We start from the raw sequence: 20725 nt of genomic DNA, 5'->3' as shown, positions 1-20725 counted from the left end.
GGGAGAGGGGAGGGGGGAGGGGGGAGGGGGGAGGGGGGGAGAGGGAGAGGGGGGAGCGGGGGAGGGGGAGAGGGGGGAGAGGGGGGAGGGGGGAGGGGGGAGGGGGGAGGGGGAGAGGGGGAGGGGGGAGAGGGGGAGGGGGGAGGGGGGAGGGGGGAGGGGGGGGAGGGAGGGAGGGAGGGAGGGAGGGAGGGGGAGGGAGGGAGGGAGTGGGGGAGGGAGGGAGTGGGGGAGGGAGGGGGGAGGGAGGGAGGGGAGGGGGGGAGGGAGGGAGGGGAGGGGGGAGAGGGAGGAGGGGGAGGGAGGAGGGGGGGAGAGGGAGGAGGGAGGAGGGGGGGAGAGGGAGGAGGGGGGGGAGAGGGAGGGCGGGGGGGAGAGGGAGGAGGGGGGGGAGAGGGGGGGAGAGGGAGGAGGGGGGGGGAGAGGGAGGAGTGGGGGAGAGGGAGGAGGGGGGAGAGGGAGGAGGGGGGGGAGGGAGTAGGGGGGGAGAGGGAGGAGGGGGGGGAGAGGGAGGAGGGGGGGAGAGGGAGGAGGGGGAGAGGGAGGAGGGGAGGGAGAGGGAGGAGGGGGGGGAGAGGGAGGAGGGGGGGGAGAGGGAGGAGGGGGGGAGAGGGAGGAGGGGGGGGGAGGGGGGAGGGAGGGGGGAGGGAGGGGGAGGGAGGAGGCCCCCCAATCCGGCTGATAACGTGGAATGTGAAGGGCCGGAATGTGAAGGGCCTGAATGGGCCGGCTAAGAGGGCCCGAGTGTTCGCGCACTTAAAGGGACTGAAGGCAGACGTGGTCATGCTCCAGGAGACACATTTGAAGGTGGCGGATCAGGTCAGGTTAAGAAAGGGATTGGTAGGACAGCTATTCCATTCGGGGCTGGATGCAAAGTACAGAGGGGTGGCAATACTGGTGGGGAAGCGGGTGTCGTTTCGAGGCCAAGAATATCGTAGCGGACAATGGAGGTCGATACATCATGGTAAGTTGCAGGGGACGTGGGTGGTATTGGTAAATGTATACGCCCCGAACTGGGATGATGCCGGATTCATGAAGCGCATGTTGGGGCGCATTCCGGACCTGGAGGTAGGAAGCTTGATAATGGGTGGGGATTTTAATACGGTGTTGGACCCAGCACTGGACCGCTCCAGATCTAGGACTGGAAAGAGGCAGGCGGCCAAGGTACTTAGGGGGTTTATGGATCAGATGGGGGGAGTGTGACCGTGGAGGTTTGCCAGGCCGCAGGCTAGGGAATTTTCTTTTTTCTCCCACGTACACAAAGCCTACTCCCGGATAGATTTTTTTGTTCTGGGCATGGCGCTGATCCCGAAAGTGGAGGGAACGGAGTATTCGGCTATAGCCATTTCAGAACACGCCCCGCACTGGGTGGAACTGGAGCTGGGAGAGGAGAGGGACCACCGCCCACTGTGGCGGTTGGATGTGGGACTGCTGGCAGATGAGGCGGTGTGTGGGAGGGTGAGGGGGTGTATCGAAAGGTACTTGGAGGCCAACGACAACGGGGAGGTGCGGGTGGGGGTGGTATGAGAGGCGCTGAAGGCGGTGATCAGGGGAGAGCTAATCACCATCAGGGCTCATAGGGAGAAGATAGAGGGCATGGAAAGGGAGAGGTTAGTGGGGGAGATTTTAAGAGTGGACAGGAGATACGCAGAGGCCCCTGAAGAGGGATTACTTAGGGAAAGGCGACGTCTCCAGACTGAGTTTGACCTGTTGACCACAGGGAAGGCAGAGGCACAGTGGAGGAAAGCGCAGGGGGCGATGTATGAGTATGGGGAGAAGGCGAGTCGGATGCTGGCACACCAGCTCCGTAAGAGGATGGCAGCGAGGGAAATAGGTGGAGTCAAGGATGGAAGGGGAGCTACGGTGCGGAGTGTGACGAAAGTAAATGGGGTATTCAAGGCCTTCTATGAGGAGCTGTACAGATCCCAGCCCCCAGCGGGGGAAGAGGGGATGTGACGATTCCTGGACCAATTGAGGTTCCCGAGGGTGGAGGAGCAGGAGGTGGCTGGTTTGGGGGCACCAATTGGGTTGGAGGAGCTGAGCAAAGGTTTGGGGAGTATGCAGGCAGGGAAGGCCCCGGGACCGGACGGGTTCCCGGTTGAGTTCTACAGGAAGTACGTAGACCTGTTGGCCCCGCTGCTAGTGAGGACTTTTAATGAGGCAAGGGAGGGAGGGACCCTGCCCCCGACAATGTCGGAGGCGACGATCTCTTTGATCCTGAAGCGGGACAAGGACCCACTGCAATGTGGGTCGTACAGGCCGATCTCGCTCCTCAACGTGGATGCTAAGTTGCTGGCAAAAGTGCTGGCTACGAGGATAGAGGACTGTGTCCCGGGGGTGATCCACGAGGACCAGACGGGATTTGTAAAGGGCAGGCAGCTAAACACCAATGTGCGGCGGCTCTTAAACGTGATAATGATGCCATCGGTGGAGGGGGAGGCGGAGATAGTGGCAGCTATGGACGCGGAGAAGGCCTTTGACCGAGTAGAGTGGGAGTACCTCTGGGAAGTGCTGCGTAGGTTTGGGTTCGGGGGTGGGTTTATTAGTTGGGTTAAGCTCCTTTACAGAGCCCCGGTGGCGAGTGTGGTTACGAATCGGCGGAGGTCGGAGTATTTTCGTCTGTACGGTGGGACGAGGTAGGGGTGCCCCCTGTCCCCCCTGTTGTTCGCACTAGCAATTGAACCCTTGGCCATGTCATTAAGGGTGTCTAGGAAATGGAGGGGGGTGGTCCGAGGGGGAGAGGAGCATCGAGTGTCGCTTTATGCAGATGACCTGTTGCTGTATGTGGCGGATCCAGTGGAGGGGATGGTGGAGGTCATGCAGATTCTAAGGGAGTTTGGGGATTTTCCGGGCTATAAGCTTAATGTAGGGAAGAGTGAGCTCTTTGTATTGCAGGCGGGGGACCAAGAAAGGGGGATAGGCGAGCTACCGCTGAGGAGGGCAGAAAGGAGCTTTCGGTACCTGGGGATCCAAATAGCTAGGAGTTGGGGGGCCCTACATAAACTGAATCTGACGAGGCTGGTGGAGCAGATGGAGGAGGACTACAAAAGATGGGACATGTTACCGCTCTCGCTGGCGGGTAGAGTGCAGTCGGTCAAAATGGTGGTCCTTCCGAGGTTTCTGTTTGTGTTTCAGTGCCTTCCCATCGTGATCACTAAGGCCTTTTTAAAGAGGGTAGGCAGGAGCATTATGGGGTTTATGTGGGCGAATAAGACCCCGAGGGTAAGGAGAGGGTTTCTGGAGCGCAGTAGGGACCGAGGAGGGCTGGCGCTGCCGAATCTGGGGGGCTACTACTGGGCAGCAAATGTGGCGATGATCCGTAAGTGGGTGATGGAGGGAGAGGGGGCGGCATGGAAGAGGTTGGAGATGGCTTCCTGCAAAGGAACGAGCCTGGGGGCGCTGGTGACGGCACCGCTGCCGCTCTCGCCGACAAGGTACGCCACGAGTCCGGTGGTGGCGGCAACGCTAAAGATCTGGGGCCAGTGGAGACGGCACAGGGGTGCGATGGGAGCCTCGGTGTGGCTCAGGGGTAACCATCGGTTTGTCCCGGGGAGAATGGACGGGGGGTTTCAGAGCTGGCATTGGGCGTGGATTTGAAGAATGGGGGACCTGTTCATTGATGGGACGTTTGCGAGCCTAGGGGCACTAGAGGAGAAGTTTGGGCTACCCCCGGGAAATGCTTTCAGATACATGCAGGTGAGGGCGTTTCTGAGGCGGCAGGTGAGGGAATTCCCGTTGCTCCCGGCACAGGAAATTCAAGACATGGTGATCTCGGGTGTATGGGTCGGAGAGGGCAAGGTGTCGGCGATATACCAGGAGATGAAAGAAGAGGGGGAGGCGCTGGGAGAGGAGCTGAAGGGTAAATGGGAGGAGGAGCTGGGGGAGGAGATTGAGGAGGGGCTATGGGCTGATGCCCTAGGTAGGGTTAATTCCTCCTCCTCATGTGCCAGGCTCAGCCTGATACAATTTAAGGTGGTCCACAGAGCGCACATGATGGGGGCGAGGTTGAGTAGGTTCTTTGGGGTAGAGGACATATGTTTTGGTCATGCCCGGCACTGGAGGGGTTCTGGAGAGGAGTGGCGGGAGCAATATCTCAGGTGGTGAAAGTCCGGGTCAAGCCAAGCTGGGGGCTAGCAATATTTGGAGTAGTGGATGAGCCGGGAGTGCAGGAGGCGAAAGAGGCCGGCATTATGGCCTTCGCGTCCCTAGTAGCCCGGCGAAGGATCTTGCTAATGTGGAAGGAGGCGAAGCCCCCCAACGTGGAGGCCTGGATAAATGACATGGCAGGGTTTATCAAGCTAGAGAGGATAAAGTTTGCCTTGAGAGGGTCTGCGCAGGGGTTCTACAGGCGGTGGCAACCGTTCCTAGACTATCTCGCGGAGCGTTAGATGAAGGTCGGTCAGCAGCAGCAGCAACCCGGGGGGGGTTGGGGGGGGGGGGGTCTGTTTGGGGGGTATTTGAGCAAGATAATACATGAAGGATCTGGAAAACTGGCATGTACGGGAGGAATCCAATGAACAAAGTTCTGTAACATATCGTTTTACCATGTTTATGTCTTGCTGTGTGCGTTTTCTTTCTATTTGTTACGAAGGGGGGGGGGTCTGTTTGTATGGGTGAAAAATTGTGTTAAAAATTTTTATATATATATTTCTTTAAAATAAAAAATCCTATCCTCATGCTTTCCAGCACGAGTTACAGTGTTGGAGCAGGAGTGGGCAGCTTGATCTGTAATTCCCCAGTCTGCCCCTTTCCGGGGGAAACCGAGTCCCACTCTTGTGCCCTACTGTGACTCAACTGAAATCGACTGAGAATCTTCACCGGCATCTTTGGTCTGTATGTGGCTCAGCACCGCGACTTGCACCATAATCACCTCCCGAGTCTCTGACTATGGGGATGGATTGTCCCTATGGAATTTCCGACGCTGGGATTACTGACCTGTCCAATAGTTCAAAGGATGAGGGTTCCACGAAACACATCCATATCCTTGTTTCATTTTCATCATGATGGGTGCTAGTGAGCAATTAAAGGTGTCCGCTCCACTCCCGCGAGCCACCGCCAGAACAGCCGTGCTCTGATGCTGATATAAAAGGAATTAAGGATTTCTTGACAATAATTTTGTGCCAACGGCCATTCCTTCATCAACGCCCGCGTTCCTTCTCCCCTAGCAGATACCTACTAGAGGGCCTGACTCTGTCCCTCTAACCACCGCTACGTAATGTACAAAGAGTGGCCCTGAGCTTCCAGGCTGTCACTTTGGTTTGAGTCACTAAGGAATCATATTCCAGCATGGGTAAGAGCGCTTTTTAAAAAATTGCATGTGAACAACACTAGCAAGTTTATTGCCTAACGTAGGTTAACCTGGCTATGGGCCTCCTCAGCAAGTCTTATACCCCTTGCTCGGCCATGTCAGGAAGCATTAAGGATCAAATGTGGGCCAGTGCAAGTTGCCTTAATTGAAGGATATCAGAAAGAGAGAAATAAAAGGGAATTTTTGCATTTATATAGCACCGTTCACAAACTCTGCACATCCTAAAGGCATTGTACTGCCTATGAAGTACTTGGAAGTGCAGTCATAGTTGTAATGCCAAGCTGCAGAAAGCAAGCTCCCACAAGCTGCAATGTAATAATAGCCTGTTTTAGTGATTTTGCTTGTAGGATAAACATTGACCAGGATACCGGGAGAACTCCTCTGCTCATCTTCAGTTTTCAAAATAACGACGTGAGATCTATTGCTTCCACCTGAGGAGACTTACAAGGCCTCGGTGTAACATCTCATCCAAAAGGCGGCATCGCCAACAGTGCAACACTCCCTCAGCACTGCAGGGTCACTCTAGATTCTGTGCTCAAGTCACTGAGGTGGACTCATTGAACCTACAGCATTCTGACTGTGAGGTGACAGTACTCCCACTGAGACACCGCTGACGTACCTCACAACAGATAGCCATCATCCTGAGCCAATCCTGGAATCTCCAAACCTGCATCATCACCAAAAGGATTGCACAGTTGGAAGAAGAGAGTTCATTTCCACCAACTCAGGACAAACTGCAGATTGGCAATAGATGTGGCCTTGCCATATCCAAAGTTTTTTTTTTAAAGAAAGCTCAATCTCCAGGAGAGATTAGATGAAAATTAGGAGCAGGAAGGAAGACACACATGGATTGATTTTTTTTTAATGTTAAAATTAAGCTCCTGTCAGTTTAGCTGCTTCTTGAAGTTGGATTGTAATGCCAGAAGGAAGAGAGTAAATTGGCTCAAATGTTTTCTTCATCTGAACTGATTTTGCATATCATCAAAGGATACAATTTTCCCCGTGGATGAGTGACGGGGAAGGGTGCGCACAATGGAGGACAGCATGCCATCCCAGGATGCAGTTCCCCTAAAGACAATAAAGATATTACGTCAGATCGGAGTGCGGTCTACAGACAATCCAGACTGTTAGGAACCATGTCCTAACTCTTAGAAAGGAGGAAGAAGAAAGAGCATTCAGTTAATTGATCTTTATTCAATGTCCCAAACTGGCCCATCTTTGGGGTTGGGATAGCCGGCATGCTCTTAATTTAACATCTCATTTGAAACACAATGCCTCTGCCAGTGCAACACTCCCTAACCCTAGATTAAATGCGCAATTTTCTGAAGTGAGGCTTGAACTCATAACCTGCTGTTTTAGAAGTGAGAGTGCTACCATTCAGCCAAAGCTGACACTTTGGGGGCTTTTGACTTGGGACTCTTTAGCTCCCTGCTTTCATACACGTCAGACAAGGGGCCAATGAAGTAATAAAACGGAATGCGCACAACCCATTTAATAGCTGTACTATTTAGGATATGCATTGTTTGGCAAATCTAAGTCCACACTCACAATGACACAGGGCAGGATGTTGTCTTTATCAAGAAATGGCTAATGGCTCAATTAAATGACCACTGACTCTGTGGTAATATTTCCCCCTCTGAAATAGAAGGGTTGGTGTGTGGGGTTGACAGCAGAAAGCCTAGCAGCTGCACTCGTGTTCAATGGAAGTAGGTACCCTCCCCCACATTAGAAAGGCGGGGCTCTTCCTTCTTGCTTACGACCAACCTAGGCAAAGGATCTCCAAAGATAAAAACCATCTCAGCTACTATTGTCTAGAATGTGACTCAAGAATGGGTTGCTTGAGGGAGCATCATTCTTTATCTACCCCATGGGAATGCCCTGCCTGGGAATATTAGATGGGCAGTGGCGAGGGATATTTAGTCTGTATCTAATACATGCTCGGCATTCCGTGGAACCATTGGATGCTGATACTGAGCTCAAACTTCACACCAGTCCTTAGATTGACTCTGATTCCAAACTCACCACAGCCCAGTTCAAACTTCCACTGGAGCTTCCTCCAGCTAAACAGATAGTCACTTTCACAATTAAACTCACTGCAGGCAGGTCTGCCTCCTACCTCTTGTTCACCTGGCTTGTGTAGAGGAACTTGGTAGTAGGCACTGGACAAACAGATCTCAACAGCTCCCAAGGCTCCAAACCAATGCTGACACCACTTCAAACAAAAAAACACACACACTTAGACAATGGAACAAATCAACTTATGATGCAAATACCATGCTGTAATAAAAGCCCAAACCATAAACATTGTCAAGCTGTTTTAACATTATGGGCATCACAGCCAAGTCCAGTGCTGTCACTGTCTAAAGTCCATGTACAGGCTTCCAGGCAAGGGTGACTAAGTGGGTGACTAGTGAGGAATCTGTATGGTTAGAGCTGAGAAACACCAAAGAGCAGAAAACGCTATTTGGGGCTGTATATAGACCCCCAAACTATAGTGGTGATGTTGGGAATGGCATTAAACAGGAAATTAGAGATGCATGATGAAGTAGCTAGCCCCTTGCCCTTTAAAGGACAGTCTCTGAGGGAAGAGTCCTGTGACCCGCTAGTCTAATCAGCGACAGAGTTGGGACTTCAGTGGAACGTGCTGGGGCTTGTCCTGGCAGTTGGACCCTAGAACTGAGTGTGGAAAGACCGTTTTAAACATATTATAAATGATGTTTTATAGTCGTAATAAATCATTGTGTTTCATTAGCTAACCAGTGGTGCCAATTCCTGAAGTTATTACATCGGCGACAAGGTAAAGACCAGCAACTCCGATTGCAAGAATTTGTGGGAAAATGTCCGATTGTGAAGAGTTGCAGAACAAGTCCAGACAAGTCCAGTTTGCAAGGAAGAGAACAGTTGAAATGCTTCTTTTTGGAAAACTAGTGCCAGAAATGTTGGGGAACACAGGGTTTAATTAGAGGGAGGAACTGAAGGAAATCAGTATTAGTGGGGAAGTGGTGTTGGGGAAATTGATGGGATTGAAGGCCAATAAATCCCTACGGCCTGATAATCTACATCCTGGAGGAGTTAAGGAAGTGACCTTAGAAATAGTGGATGCATTGGTGGTCACCTTCCAAGATTCTGTAGACTCTGGAACAGTTCCTACAGATTTGAGGCACTTAATAGAACATAGAACATAGAAAATACAGCACAGAACAGGCCCTTCGGCCCACGATGTTGTGCCGAACCTTTGTCCTAGATTAATCATAGATTATCATTGAATTTACAGTGCAGAAGGAGGCCATTCGGCCCTTTGAGTCTGCACCAGCTCTTGGAAAGAGCACCTTACCCAAACTCAACACCTCCACCCAACACCAAGGGCAATTTTGGACATTAAGGGCAATTTATCATTGGCCAATTCAACTAACCTGCACATCTTTGGACTGTGGGAGGAAACCGGAGCACCCGGAGGAAACCCACGCAGACACGGGGAGGACGTGCAGACTCCGCACAGACAGTGACCCAAGCCGGAATCGAACCTAGGACCCTGGAGCTGTGAAGCAATTGTGCTATCCACAATGCTACCGTGCTGCCCTTAAGAACAAATAAATCTACACTATTATCATTTTACCGTAATCCATGTACCTATCCAATAGCTGCTTGAAGGTCCCTAATGTTTCCGACTCAACTACTTCCACAGGCAGTGCATTCCATGCCCCCACTACTCTCTGGGTAAAGAACCTACCTCTGATATCCCTCCTATATCTTCCACCTTTCACCTTAAATTTATAATTAATTTATAATAACTTAATGCAACCCGACTATTTAAAAAGGGAGGTAGAGGGAAAACAGGGAATTATAGACCAGTCAACCTGACGTCGATTGTGGGGAAAATGCTAGAATCCTTTATAAAAAATGTAATAGTAGAGCATTGGAAAACAGTGGCGGGATCAGACAGTCAACATAGATTTATGAAAGGGAAATCATGCTTGACAAATCTACTGGAGTTCTTGGAGGATATTACTAGTAGAATTGATAAAGGGGAGCCAGTGGATGTGGTTTATTTAGACTTTCGGAAGGTTTTCAACAAAGTCCCACATAAAAGATTAGCGTGTAAAAGCATGGGATTGGGGATAGTGTATTGAGATGGATAGAAAACTGGTTGGCAGACAGGAAACAAAAAGTAGGATTAAACGGGTCTAGTGATGTACCGCAGAAATCAGTGTTAGGACCCCAGTTATTCACAATATATATTAATGATTCAGATGAGGGAAGTAAATGTAATATCTCCAAATTTGCAGATGCCACAAAGCTGGGAGGGTGGGTGAGCTGTGAGAAGGATGCAGAGATGCTTCAGTGTGTTTTGGCCCAGTTAAGTGAATGGGCAAATGCATGGCAGATGCAGTATAATGTGGATAAATGTGAGGTTATTCACTTTGGTAGCAAAAACAGGAAAGCAAATTATTATCTGAATAGCTATAGATTGTGAGAGGGGCATGTGCAACGCGATTTGGGTGTTATATGAGGAGCGGTTGAGGGCTCTGGGTGTGTACTCAAAGTTTAGAAGGATGGGGGGGGGGGATCTTTTTGAAACTTATTAGAATACTGAGGGGCCTAGATAGAGTGGACGTGGAGAAGATGATTCCATGAGTAGGAGAGACTAGAACCCAAAGGCAGAGCCTCAGACTGAAGGGACAATCCTTTAAAACTGAGATGAGGAGGAATTTCTTCAGCCAGAGGCTGATGAATCTGTAAAACTCATTGCACTGAGTGTCTTTAAGACAGAGATAGATAGGTTCTGAATTAATAAGGGGATCAGGGGTTATGGGGAGAAGGCAGGAGAATGGGGATGAGAAAGATATCAGCCATGATTGAATGGCAGAGCAGACTCGATGGGCTGAATGGCCTAATTCTCCGCCTATATTTATGGTCTTATGGTCCTTGTACACCAGTCGCTAAAAGTAAGCATGCAGGTGCAGCAGGCAGTAAAGAAGGCAATTGATATGCTGGCCTTCATAGCGAGAGAATTTGAGTACATGTGCAGGGATGTCTTACTGCAATCATACAGCCCACACTGGAATATTGTGTGCAGTGCTAGTCTCCTTATCTGAGGAAGGACGTTCTTATTATGGAGGGAATGAAGCAAAGGCTTACCCAACTGATTCCTGGGATGGCAAGAGTGACGTATGAGGAGAGATTGAGTCGGTTAGGTTTATATTCATTGGCTTTTAGATGACTGAAGGGGGATATAAAATTCTAACAGGACTAAGTAGGGTAGATGCAGGGAGGATGTTTCATAGAATTTACGGTGCAGAAGGAGGCCATTCGGCCCATCGAGTCTGCACCGGCTCTTAGAAAGAGCATCCTACCCAAGATCACTACCTCCACCCTATTCCCATAGCCCAGTAACCCCATCCAACACTAAGGGCAATTTTTGGACACTAAGGGCAATTTATCATGGCCAATCCACCTAACGTGCACATCTTTGGACTGTGGGAGGAAACCGGAGCACCCGGAGGAAACCCACGCACACACGGGGAGGATGTGCAGACTCCGCACAGACAGTGACCCAAGCCGGAATTGAACCTGGGACCCTGGAGCTGTGAAGCAATTGTGCTATCCACAATGCTACCGTGCTGTTCCCAGTGGCGGGGGAGTCCAGAACCAGAGATCACAGTCAAAGGATGCAGGACAGAGATGAGGAGAAATTCCTTCCACCCAGTGAGTGCTCGGCCTGTGGAATTCACTACCACAGAAAGCAGCTCAGGCCAAAACACTGGGTCGGAGAATCCCTAGGGGGGCCCCGAGAATTGCGCCACGCCGTCCCGACGCCAGCTCGCCAATACTCCGGGGCCGATTCTCGGGTGCCCGCGAGATCGCCGCCGCGCCCCGCCGAATTCGACAGAGTCCCGCCGGCGTGGGTTACTCTGGTCCCTCACAGCGGGACCTGGAAGTTCTGTGTGAGGAGGCTGTCCTGGAGGGGGGGGCGGGGGATCCGGCCCCGGGGGGGCCTCCACGGTGGACTGGCCCGCGATTGGGGCCTACCGATCGGCCGGCGGGCTGGTTCTGTGGGGGCCTATGTTCCTCCGCGCCAGGCCCCTATAGGGCTCCGCCATATTGCCCGGGGGCCGGCGCAGAGACGGGAACCCACGCGCATGCGCGGACCCGCGCTGGACGTAGCGCACATGCGCGGACTCGTGCCGGCCGTACCGCGGCGGCTGGAGCAGCGGAGACCACTCCAATGCCGACCTAGCCCCCTAGGAAGGGGTGAATACCTGACAATCGAGGACCGTTGACGCCAGAGTGGTTTGCGCCCCTTTTTACGCCAGCGTCAGAACTTGGCCGCGGGATTGGAGAATCCTGGCCAGAATGTTTTCAAGAAAGAGTTAGATATAGCTCTTAGAGTGAAAGGGATCAAAGGATATGTGGGCAAAGTGGGAACAGATTACTGAGTTGGAAGATCAGCCATGATCATAATGAATGAGAATTAAAAAGCGCCGGAGCTGCGAGTCGGAGCAGAGATTTAAAAAGATCGCGGCCTAGTTTCGGGAGCCGTTCGGAGGAGGAGGAGCAGTCTCTGTCAGGGAGAGAACCTGAGAACATCTGAGACCTTCAGAAGGTAAGTAAGTGATTTTTACTAATTTTTACTTTTATTACCTTTTCAAATTGTGTGTGTGAGGAGGGGGGGGGAAACTGAAGTGACATCACAGAAAAGCTGTGACCTGAGTGGCTGGTTGGGAATCTACACTACATTTAAAAAGTTAAGCATTGGTAACTAATTAAACATAATTACTTAATTATAATTTAGAGGGATATCTAAGCCAGAGATCGGAGAGTACTATATTTAGCTTTCACATTTATAGTAGAAATCTAGTGCTAGGAAACAGATAGTTAACAGTAACTTTTAAATTTTTTTTAACTTTTAACTTTAATTTACTAATTAATTGATGCAATGTCAGTTAGAGGGGTGCAGTGCTCTGACTGTGAGATGTGGCAGGTCCGGGAGGCTTCCAGTGTCCCGGATGGCATCATCTGCAGAAAGTGCCCAACTGGAGCTCCTCACAGACCGCATGGTTCGGTTGGATCAGCAATTGGATGCACTTAGGAGCATGTAGGTGGCAGAAAGCGTCATAGATAGCAGTTGTATAAATGTGGTCACACCCAAGGTGCAGGCAGAGAAATGGGTGACCACCAGAAAGGGCAGGCAGTCAGTGCAGGAATCCCCTGTGGTTGTCCCCGAACAGGTATACCCCTTTGAATACTGTCGGGGGGATAGCCTATCAGGGGAAAACAGCAGCAGCCAGAACAGTGACACTATGGCTGGCTCTGATGGTCAGCAGGGAATGTCAAAGCGCAGAAGAGCAATAGTAATAGGGGACTCTATAGTCAGGGACACAGGTAGGCGCTTCTGTGGACGTGAAAGATACTCCAGGATGGTATGTTGCCTCCCTGGTGCCAGGGTCCAGGATGTCTCCGAACGAGTAGAGGGCATCCTGAAGGGGGAGGGCAAACAGGCAGAGGGCGTTGTACATATTGGTACTAACGACATAGGCAGGAAGGGGCATGAGGTCCTGCAGCAGGAGTTCAGGGAGCTAGGCAGAAAGTTAAAAGACAGGACCTCTAGGGTTGTAATCTCGGGATTACTCCCTGTGCCACGTGCCAGTGAGGCTAGAAATAGGAAGATAGAGCAGCTAAACACGTGGCTAAACAGCTGGTGTAGGAGGGAGGGTTTCCGTTATCTAGACCACTGGAAGCTCTTCCGGGGCAGGTGTGACCTATATAAGGACGGGTTGCATCTAAACTGGAGAGGCATAAATATCATGGCCGCGAGGTTTGCTAGTGTCACACGGGAGGATTTAAACTAGTATGGCAGGGGGGTGGGCACGGGAGCAATAGGTCAGAAGGTGAGAGCATTGAGGGAGAACTAGGGAATAGGGACAGTGTGGCTCTGAGGCAGAGCAGACAGGGAGATGTTGCTGAACACAGCGGATCTGGTGGCCTGAAGTGCATATGTTTTAATGCAAGAAGTATTACGGGTAAGGCAGATGAACTTAGAGCTTGGATTAGTACTTGGAACTATGATGTTGTTGCCATTACAGAGACCTGGTTGAGGGAAGGGCAGGATTGGCAGCTAAACGTTCCAAGATTTAGATGTTTCAGGTCGGATAGAGGGGGATGTAAAAGGAGTGGCGGAGTTGCGCTACTGGTTAGGGAGGATATCACAGCTGTGCTACGGGAGCACACCTCAGAGGGCAGTGAGGCTATATGGGTAGAGATCAGGAATAAGAAGGGTGCAGTCACAATGTTGGGGGTTTACTACAGGCCTCCCAACAGCCAGCGGGAGATAGAGGAGCAGATAGGTAGACAGATTTTGGAAAAGAGTAAAAACAACAGGGTTGTGGTGATGGGAGACTTCAACTTCCCCAATATTGACTGGGACTCACTTAGTGCCAGGGGCTTAGACGGGGCAAAGTTTGTAAGGAGCATCCAGGAGGGCTTCTTAAAACAATATGTAGACATTCCAACTAGGGAAGGGGCGGTACTGGACCTGGTATTGGGGAATGAGCCCGGCCAGGTGGTAGAAGTTTCAGTAGGGGAGCATTTCGGGAACAGTGACCACAATTCAGTAAGTTTTAAAGTGCTGGTGGACAAGGATAAGAGTGGTCCTAGGGTGAATGTGCTAAATTGGGGGAAGGCTAATTATAACAATATTAGGCTGGAACTGAAGAACATAGATTGGGGGCGGATGTTTGCGGGCAAATCAACATCTGACATGTGGGAGGCTTTCAAGTGTCAGTTGAAAGGAATTCAGGACCGGCATGTTCCTGCGAGGAAGAAGGATAAATACGGCAATTTTCGGGAACCTTGGATAACGAGAGATATTGTAGGCCTCGTCAAAAAGAAAAAGGAGACATTTGTCAGGGCAAAAGGCTGGGAACAGACGAAGCCTGTGCGGAATATAATGAAAGTAGGAAGGAACTTAAGCAAGGAGTCAGGAGGGCTAGAAGGGGTCACGAAAAGCCATTGGCAAATAGGGTTAAGGAAAATCCCAAGGCTTTTTACACATACATAAAAAGCAAGAGGGTAGCAAGGGAAAGGGTTGGCCCACTGAAGGATAAGCAAGGGAATCTATGTGTGGAGCCAGAGGAAATGGGCGAGGTACTAAATGAATACTTTGCATCAGCATTCACCAAAGAGAAGGAATTGGTAGATGTTGAGTCTGGAGAAGGGTGCGTAGATAGCCTGGGTCACATTGAGATCCAAAAAGACGAGGTGTTGGGCGCCTTAAAAAATATTGAGGTAGATAAGTCCCCAGGGCCTGATGGAATCTACCCCAGAATACTGAAGGAGGCTGGAGAGAAAATTGCTGAGGCCTTGACAGAAATCTTTGGATCCTCACTGTCTTCAGGTGATGTCCCGGAGGACTGGAGAATAGCCAATGTTGTTCCTCTGTTTAAGAAGGGTAGCAAGGATAATCCAGGGAACTACAGGCCGGTGAGCCTTAATTCAGTGGTAGGGAAATTACTGGAGAGAATTCTTCGAGACAGGATCTACTCCCATTTGGAAGCAAATGGACGTATTAGTGAGAGGCAGCATGGTTCTGTGAAGGGGAGGTTATGTCTCACTAACTTGATAGAGTTTTTCGAGGAGGTCACAAAGATGATTGATGCAGGTAGGGCAGTGGATGTTGTCTATATGGACTTCAGTAAGGCCTTTGACAAGGTCCCTCATGGTAGACTAGTACAAAAGGTGAAGTCACACGGGATCAGGGGTGAGCTGGCAAGGTGGATACAGAACTGGCTAGGTCATAGAAGGCAGAGAGTAGCAAGGGAAGGATGCTTTTCTAATTGGAGGGCTGTGACCAGTGGTGGTTCGCAGGGATCAGTGCTGGGACCTTTGCTGTTTGTAGTATATACAAATGATTCGGAGGAAAATGTAACTGGTCTGATTAGTAAGTTTGCAGACAACACAAAGGTTAGTGGAATTGCGGATAGCGATGAGGACTGTCAGAAGATACAGCAGGATTTAGATTGTTTGGAGACTTGGGCGTAGAGATGGCAGATGGAGTTTAATCCGGACAAATGTGAGGTAATGCATTTTGGAAGGTCTAATGCAGGTAGGGAATATACAGTGAATGGTAGAACCCTCAAGAGTATTGAAAGTCAGAGAGATCTAGGAATACAGGTCCACAGGTCACTGAAAGGGGCAACACAGGTGGAGAAGGTAGTCAAGAAGGCATACGGCATGCTTGCCTTCTTTGGCCGGGGCATTGAGTATAAGAATTGGCAAGTCATGTTGCAGCTGTATAGAACCTTAGTTAGGCCACACTTGGAGTATAGTGTTCAATTCTGGTCGCCACACTACCAGAAGGATGTGGAGGCTTTACAGAGGGTGCAGAAAAGATTTACCAGAATGTTGCCTGGTATGGAGTGCAATAGCTATGAGGAGCGGTTGAATAAACCCGGTTTGTTCTCACTGGAACGACGGAGGTTGAAGGGCGACCTGATAGAGGTCTACAAAATTATGAGGGGCATAGACAGAGTGGATAGTCAGGGCTTTTCCCCAGGGTAGAGGGGTCAATTACTAGGGGGCATAGGTTTAAGGTGAGAGGGGCAAGGTTTAGAGTAGATGTATGAGGCAAGTTTTTTACACAGAGGGTAGTGGGTGCCTGGAACTCGCTACCGGAGGAGGTGGTGGAAGCAGGGACGATAGTGACATTTAAGGGGCATCTTGACAAATACATGAATTGGATGGGAATAGAGGGATACGGACCCAGGAAGTGTAGAAGATTGTAGTTTAGTTGGGCAGCATGATCGGCACGGGTTTGGAGGGCCGAAGGGCCTGTTCCTGTGCTGTACATTTCTTTGTTCTTTGTTCTTTGAATGGAGGAGCAGGTTCGAGGGGCCGAATGGCCTACTCCTGCTCCAATTTTCTATGTTTCTTTTGGTTTCGTGAAAGGGCCCATCAGCCCATTTTTTTCTCCTTGTTCCCAATATAGGTTACCGAGGCAACTCCTACTGCTCTCTTGCTGAGATGGAAAATTAAGAGAAATGTAAAACCCAGCCATTTGCTGATGGGTATCCAGTGTCCTAATGTCCATCTGGCATTTTGTGGGGCTGTGGTCAAATGTCCATCTAATGTCCATCTGGCATTGTGTGGGGCTGTGGTCAAATGGGTTGAACTGCCTTTTTCACCAGAATCCATCTAGCAACCCCTGCTGAGAAATTGTACATGATGAGGACGACAGGATTTGGATATCCTCTACACTCAGATAGTTGGCCAAAATGCTCTTTGGTCTCAGTTATGAAGTGACCACTTGGGAGCGATACCAGAGGCTGCAGATACCAGTACAATCAAACAACGTCCCAGCAAGTCAACACCTATCTTGGCAGAATGGGAGAGAAACAGTAGGCTTGGAGAAAACTATGCTCTCAACTGTTCAAAGTCTATTTGTTGTCAATCTATACGTTTGTCCTTTTAGAGTTGTTTTAATTAGAACAATGGAGAGCTGAAGCTTTCGCTGTTGTTCAATCACACAGATACTTTTGCAAACTTCCAAATTGGCCAAGAGTCACTGTGTGAGCATGGGCAGTGAATGTTAGCCGGCTGATTGGCTGTGCGGGGCGTGAAGGTGAAAGTGAAGGCTGCTGGGTATTGTCCTTAACCGTGGGCAGATCACAAAGAAGTGGGGGGTTGGGAATTTAGTGACTGTGTAAACTCGGGGTGGGGGGTGGGGTGTGAATTCAGTGGGAATGGGAGGGTGTGAGGGTCAGTTCTGGTGGAAGGAGGTGCCACCAGAGCCTCTTGTAGTCGTTGGCTGAGGCTGTAAGTATATAAAACTGGGAACCTGCAACCAATACTTCATTAAATTAGGAATTGAAACTAGTTAAATTAATTTGTTAACAAAGACAAAAAATAAACCAAGTGAATTAATTACTTTGGGGGCCGATTTTGAGCTTGTGTTAACCGTCAGTGAGAATGGGGCCCGGGCTCAAAATCCAGAAAGAATTGGAAAATACGATTCACTCTGGTAAAATCGGGATTTACGATTTTCACCCCTTCTCACCAGTGGAGTATTGCAAAATACGGCGTGAGAGCCCGGGAACCTCATACATTAGCATGTCACTAGCGAGCGCTCACTCCGGACCTTCCCCCCCTTACTGAATATTCACCGGGTGCCGTCGTGACATCACTATCTCTGTCCTTTTTGCTGAAGTGAAAGAGCTGCTGTATTGTTTAGAAAGCAGCAAGTGCCTGGAACATCCTTTGCAGTGAACCTGGAATGATGCGGAGTCTGCAGAGATGGTGGACAACCTTTCCAAAGAAAACCATCTCAAGCATAGAAAGAAGAGGTACCAAAACGACAGCCTGAACTTCAGAAAGACATTGACTGGAAGTAATTCCTGTGCACCAAGGATCCTTATCTTTTTATTTTTATTTTCTTTCCCTTTCCACCACTCTTTCCCCACTGTGTTGTCTGTCTCTGTGTGTGTAGAGAATGGGGGTAGTTCGGAAGGGGTCATTGGAAAAAGGGTAATTGATAGTTACATTTTCTGTCCATTTAATTATAATAATGTACATAATAAAAGGTTACTTGTGTTCCAAAGTTGCAAACCTGGTGACTATAGCTTATTGGGCTCAACCAAGGACCTCCGGCATTTTAAATAGTATTTAATTTCTCCTGTGTTCAGACTGCGTGTTAAGTGGGGCTGGAATTGTCCGTGCACTAGCCCAGGGAGTTGTGACACCCTATATCCACTCAACTGCTCTTGCACCTAATGCCAGGGGTTGGGGGGTTTGGGGAATGGTCGGGAGGGTGCAGGGAAGGTGTCACCTCGATTCTAGAGGGTCTCATCCTGGTGGAGTTGACGGGGACAACTGTAATGAAGTGGCAGTGTGAGAGGGGAGGGTGTGAGGCTCAGTGGAGGGGCACTCAGTAAGGGCATGAGCAGATGTCCCAGAGGGATAGAGGGCTGAGGGTCAAAGCTCTGTCAGAAATCCTCATTGTTCAACTTGGAGTTCTTTTCTTTTCAGTGCACGAGTCTGGAGCATAATGGAGCCTGTTGAGTTGGTTATTCTATTCATAGCGATCGAGCAGCAGCAGGGACATCAACATGCCGCTGCATGTGGCCAGGGCAAGCGCCATGCTGAGGAGGGGAGGCTGGGCCCTTAGCTGTTCCGGCAGCAGCACTACAGAGGGTGGAGCCTTGTTGAAGACACTACCGGTAAATTTTGGCAGGAAGAATTTTAAAAGTTTATTATCTAAATGGTGAGAGATTGCACAGCTCTGAGGTGCAGAGGGATCTGGGTGTCCTAGTGCATGAATCACAAAAGGCTAGTATACAGGTATAGCAAGTAACTTGCAAAGCTTATAGAATGTTATAATTTATTGTGAGGGGAATTGATTGCAAAAGTAGTGAGGTTAAGCTTCAGTAGTACAGGACATTGGTGAGACCACATCTGGAGTATTGTGTCCTTATTTAAGGGAAGATGTAAAGCATTGGAAGCAGTTCAGAGAAGGTTTACTAGACTAATACCTGGAATAAGCCAGTTGCCATTTTAGGAAAGGTTGGAGAGATTAGGTTTGTATGACTAGAGTTTTGAAGAGTAAGAGGCGACATGATCAAAGCTTTTATGATCCTGAGGGGTATTGACAGGGTGGATGTGGGGAGGATGTTTCCTCTTGTCAGTGAATCTCGAACCAGGGATCAGTGTTTAAAATTAAGGTATTTAAGAAGGAGATAAGGAGAATGTTTTCTCTCAGAGGGTCGTGCTTCTCTGGAACACTTCCTCAAAAGACGGCGGAAGCAAAGTCTTTGAATATTTTTAAGGCGGAACTCGATAGAATCTTGATTAACAAGGGGGTGAAAGGTTAGCGCGGGTTGGCAAGAATGTGGGGTTTAAGTTATAATCAGATCAGCCATGATCTTATCAAATGGGGCAGGCTCGAGGGACCGAGTGGCGTACTCCTCCTACTTTTTATGTTTGTAAATTTGTAAATCTTCCTTTAATCTTATGCCTGCTGTGAAGATATATATTGGAACACAAAATTCAACACTTCCTGCAGGTGTTCCTCAATCAAAGACTAAAAATAGGGAGATAAAAGCAAATTACTGAGGATGCTGGAATCTGAAACAAAAACAGAAAATGCTGGACAATCTCAGCAGGTCTGACAGCATCTGTGGAGAGAGAAGAGAGCTAACTTTTCGAGTCTGGATGACTGTCAAAGCCGGAGAGAACTGGAAATAGGATCAGATTTATACTGTTGTTGGGGTGGGGTGGGGTGGTTTCGCTAACCAGTGAGGCTGGATAGAGGGTCAGCGGATAGTTAGAGATTGACAAAGATGTCGTGGACAGAAATAGGGAGAGGGCCCACAGCTCTAGATGCCAGATTGGTATAATTTTATCAATCTTTCTCACGCAAGACTTCTCAGGAGCATTGTATAACCAATTTACAGTGATTTTGGTTCTCAAGTGATTATTTATGATGTCAGTGAGATTAAAATAGGAACCCTCCCCCACCCCCATTGGAAACCCCACCATTGGCACTTCTACCAGGCAAAATACATCAGTTATCCAATGCCGAGTTCCATATTAAGAATATGATTTACTCATTCCTGTTCAATGCAATGATTCCCAAACTGGGGATGGGGGCAGAGTAAAGATTATCAGGGGGCATGAAGGCATGTGGCTTTTGTCATTCTAAACCAGAGATTCCAGGTACATAGTACCAAAGCATCACTAACCAATTTGCTCACTATCCCCGTCAGCTCCTGGCTCATGGTGTGATATAACAAAGAACAATACAGAACAAGAACAGGCCCTTCAGCCCTCCAAGCTTGTACCAGTCATGATACCAACCTTGGCCAAAATCCTCAACACTTCATAGTACCGTATCCCTCTATACCCATTCTATCCATGTATTTGTCAAGGTGCCTTTTGAACACTGTTAATGTATCTGCTTCCACAACTCCCCTAGCAACGCGTTCCAGGCACTCACCACCCTCTGCGTAAAAAACCTGCCTCGCACATCTCCTCTAAACTTTGCTCCATGGACCTTAAACCTATGCCCCCTGGTGACTGACCTTTCCACCCTGGGAAAGAGTGCCTGCCCATCCACTCTGCCCATGCCCCTCATAACTGGCATGATGTTTGATGTTTTGTGAATGAAAGGAGGATGTTTGAAGAGTAATGTTAAGGATGTTAGATTCTGGAGAAGGAAATCAAAAATGCTAAACATTATCCTTCCTACTTGGAAACATTTGCAGTGCTATAATGAAAGTGCAGGGGAGGAGGGCAAATTGGATAACTCTTTTAAAGAGAGTGCAGCCATAGGGGTCGTAAGAGATTTGAACTCATGTCTCTGGACTAATGATCTAGTGACAGGAGTTCCAATCTCAGCCCAGCAGCTAGGGAATTTAAATTCAGTTA

The 20725-nt window shown here is 49.3% G+C and overlaps 1 protein-coding gene across 3 annotated transcripts in view; it reads right to left on the bottom strand.

The window, feature by feature from the left end:
* The window catches only part of LOC140385708 (tubulin delta chain-like), a 156022-nt gene that overhangs the window by 40034 nt on the left and 95263 nt on the right, over nucleotides 1-20725 (bottom strand). For 2 of the 3 annotated variants that reach the window (XM_072468149.1, XM_072468148.1), the window contains exons 8-10: nucleotides 7425-7520; nucleotides 6301-6376; nucleotides 4936-5077 (exon numbers count right to left, since the gene is read on the bottom strand). In XM_072468149.1, coding sequence (XP_072324250.1) covers nucleotides 4936-5077; nucleotides 6301-6376; nucleotides 7425-7520 — 314 coding nt within the window. The remainder of the gene's footprint in view (nucleotides 1-4935; nucleotides 5078-6300; nucleotides 6377-7424; nucleotides 7521-20725) is intronic. The other variant, XM_072468150.1, reaches the window with a different exon arrangement.

The sequence above is a fragment of the Scyliorhinus torazame genome, chromosome 11 (genome assembly GCF_047496885.1).
Source record: "Scyliorhinus torazame isolate Kashiwa2021f chromosome 11, sScyTor2.1, whole genome shotgun sequence".
NCBI lineage: Eukaryota > Metazoa > Chordata > Chondrichthyes > Carcharhiniformes > Scyliorhinidae > Scyliorhinus > Scyliorhinus torazame.
The sequence above is the reverse complement of the archived record's forward strand: the minus strand, read 5'-3'. Positions and strand labels throughout refer to the sequence as shown.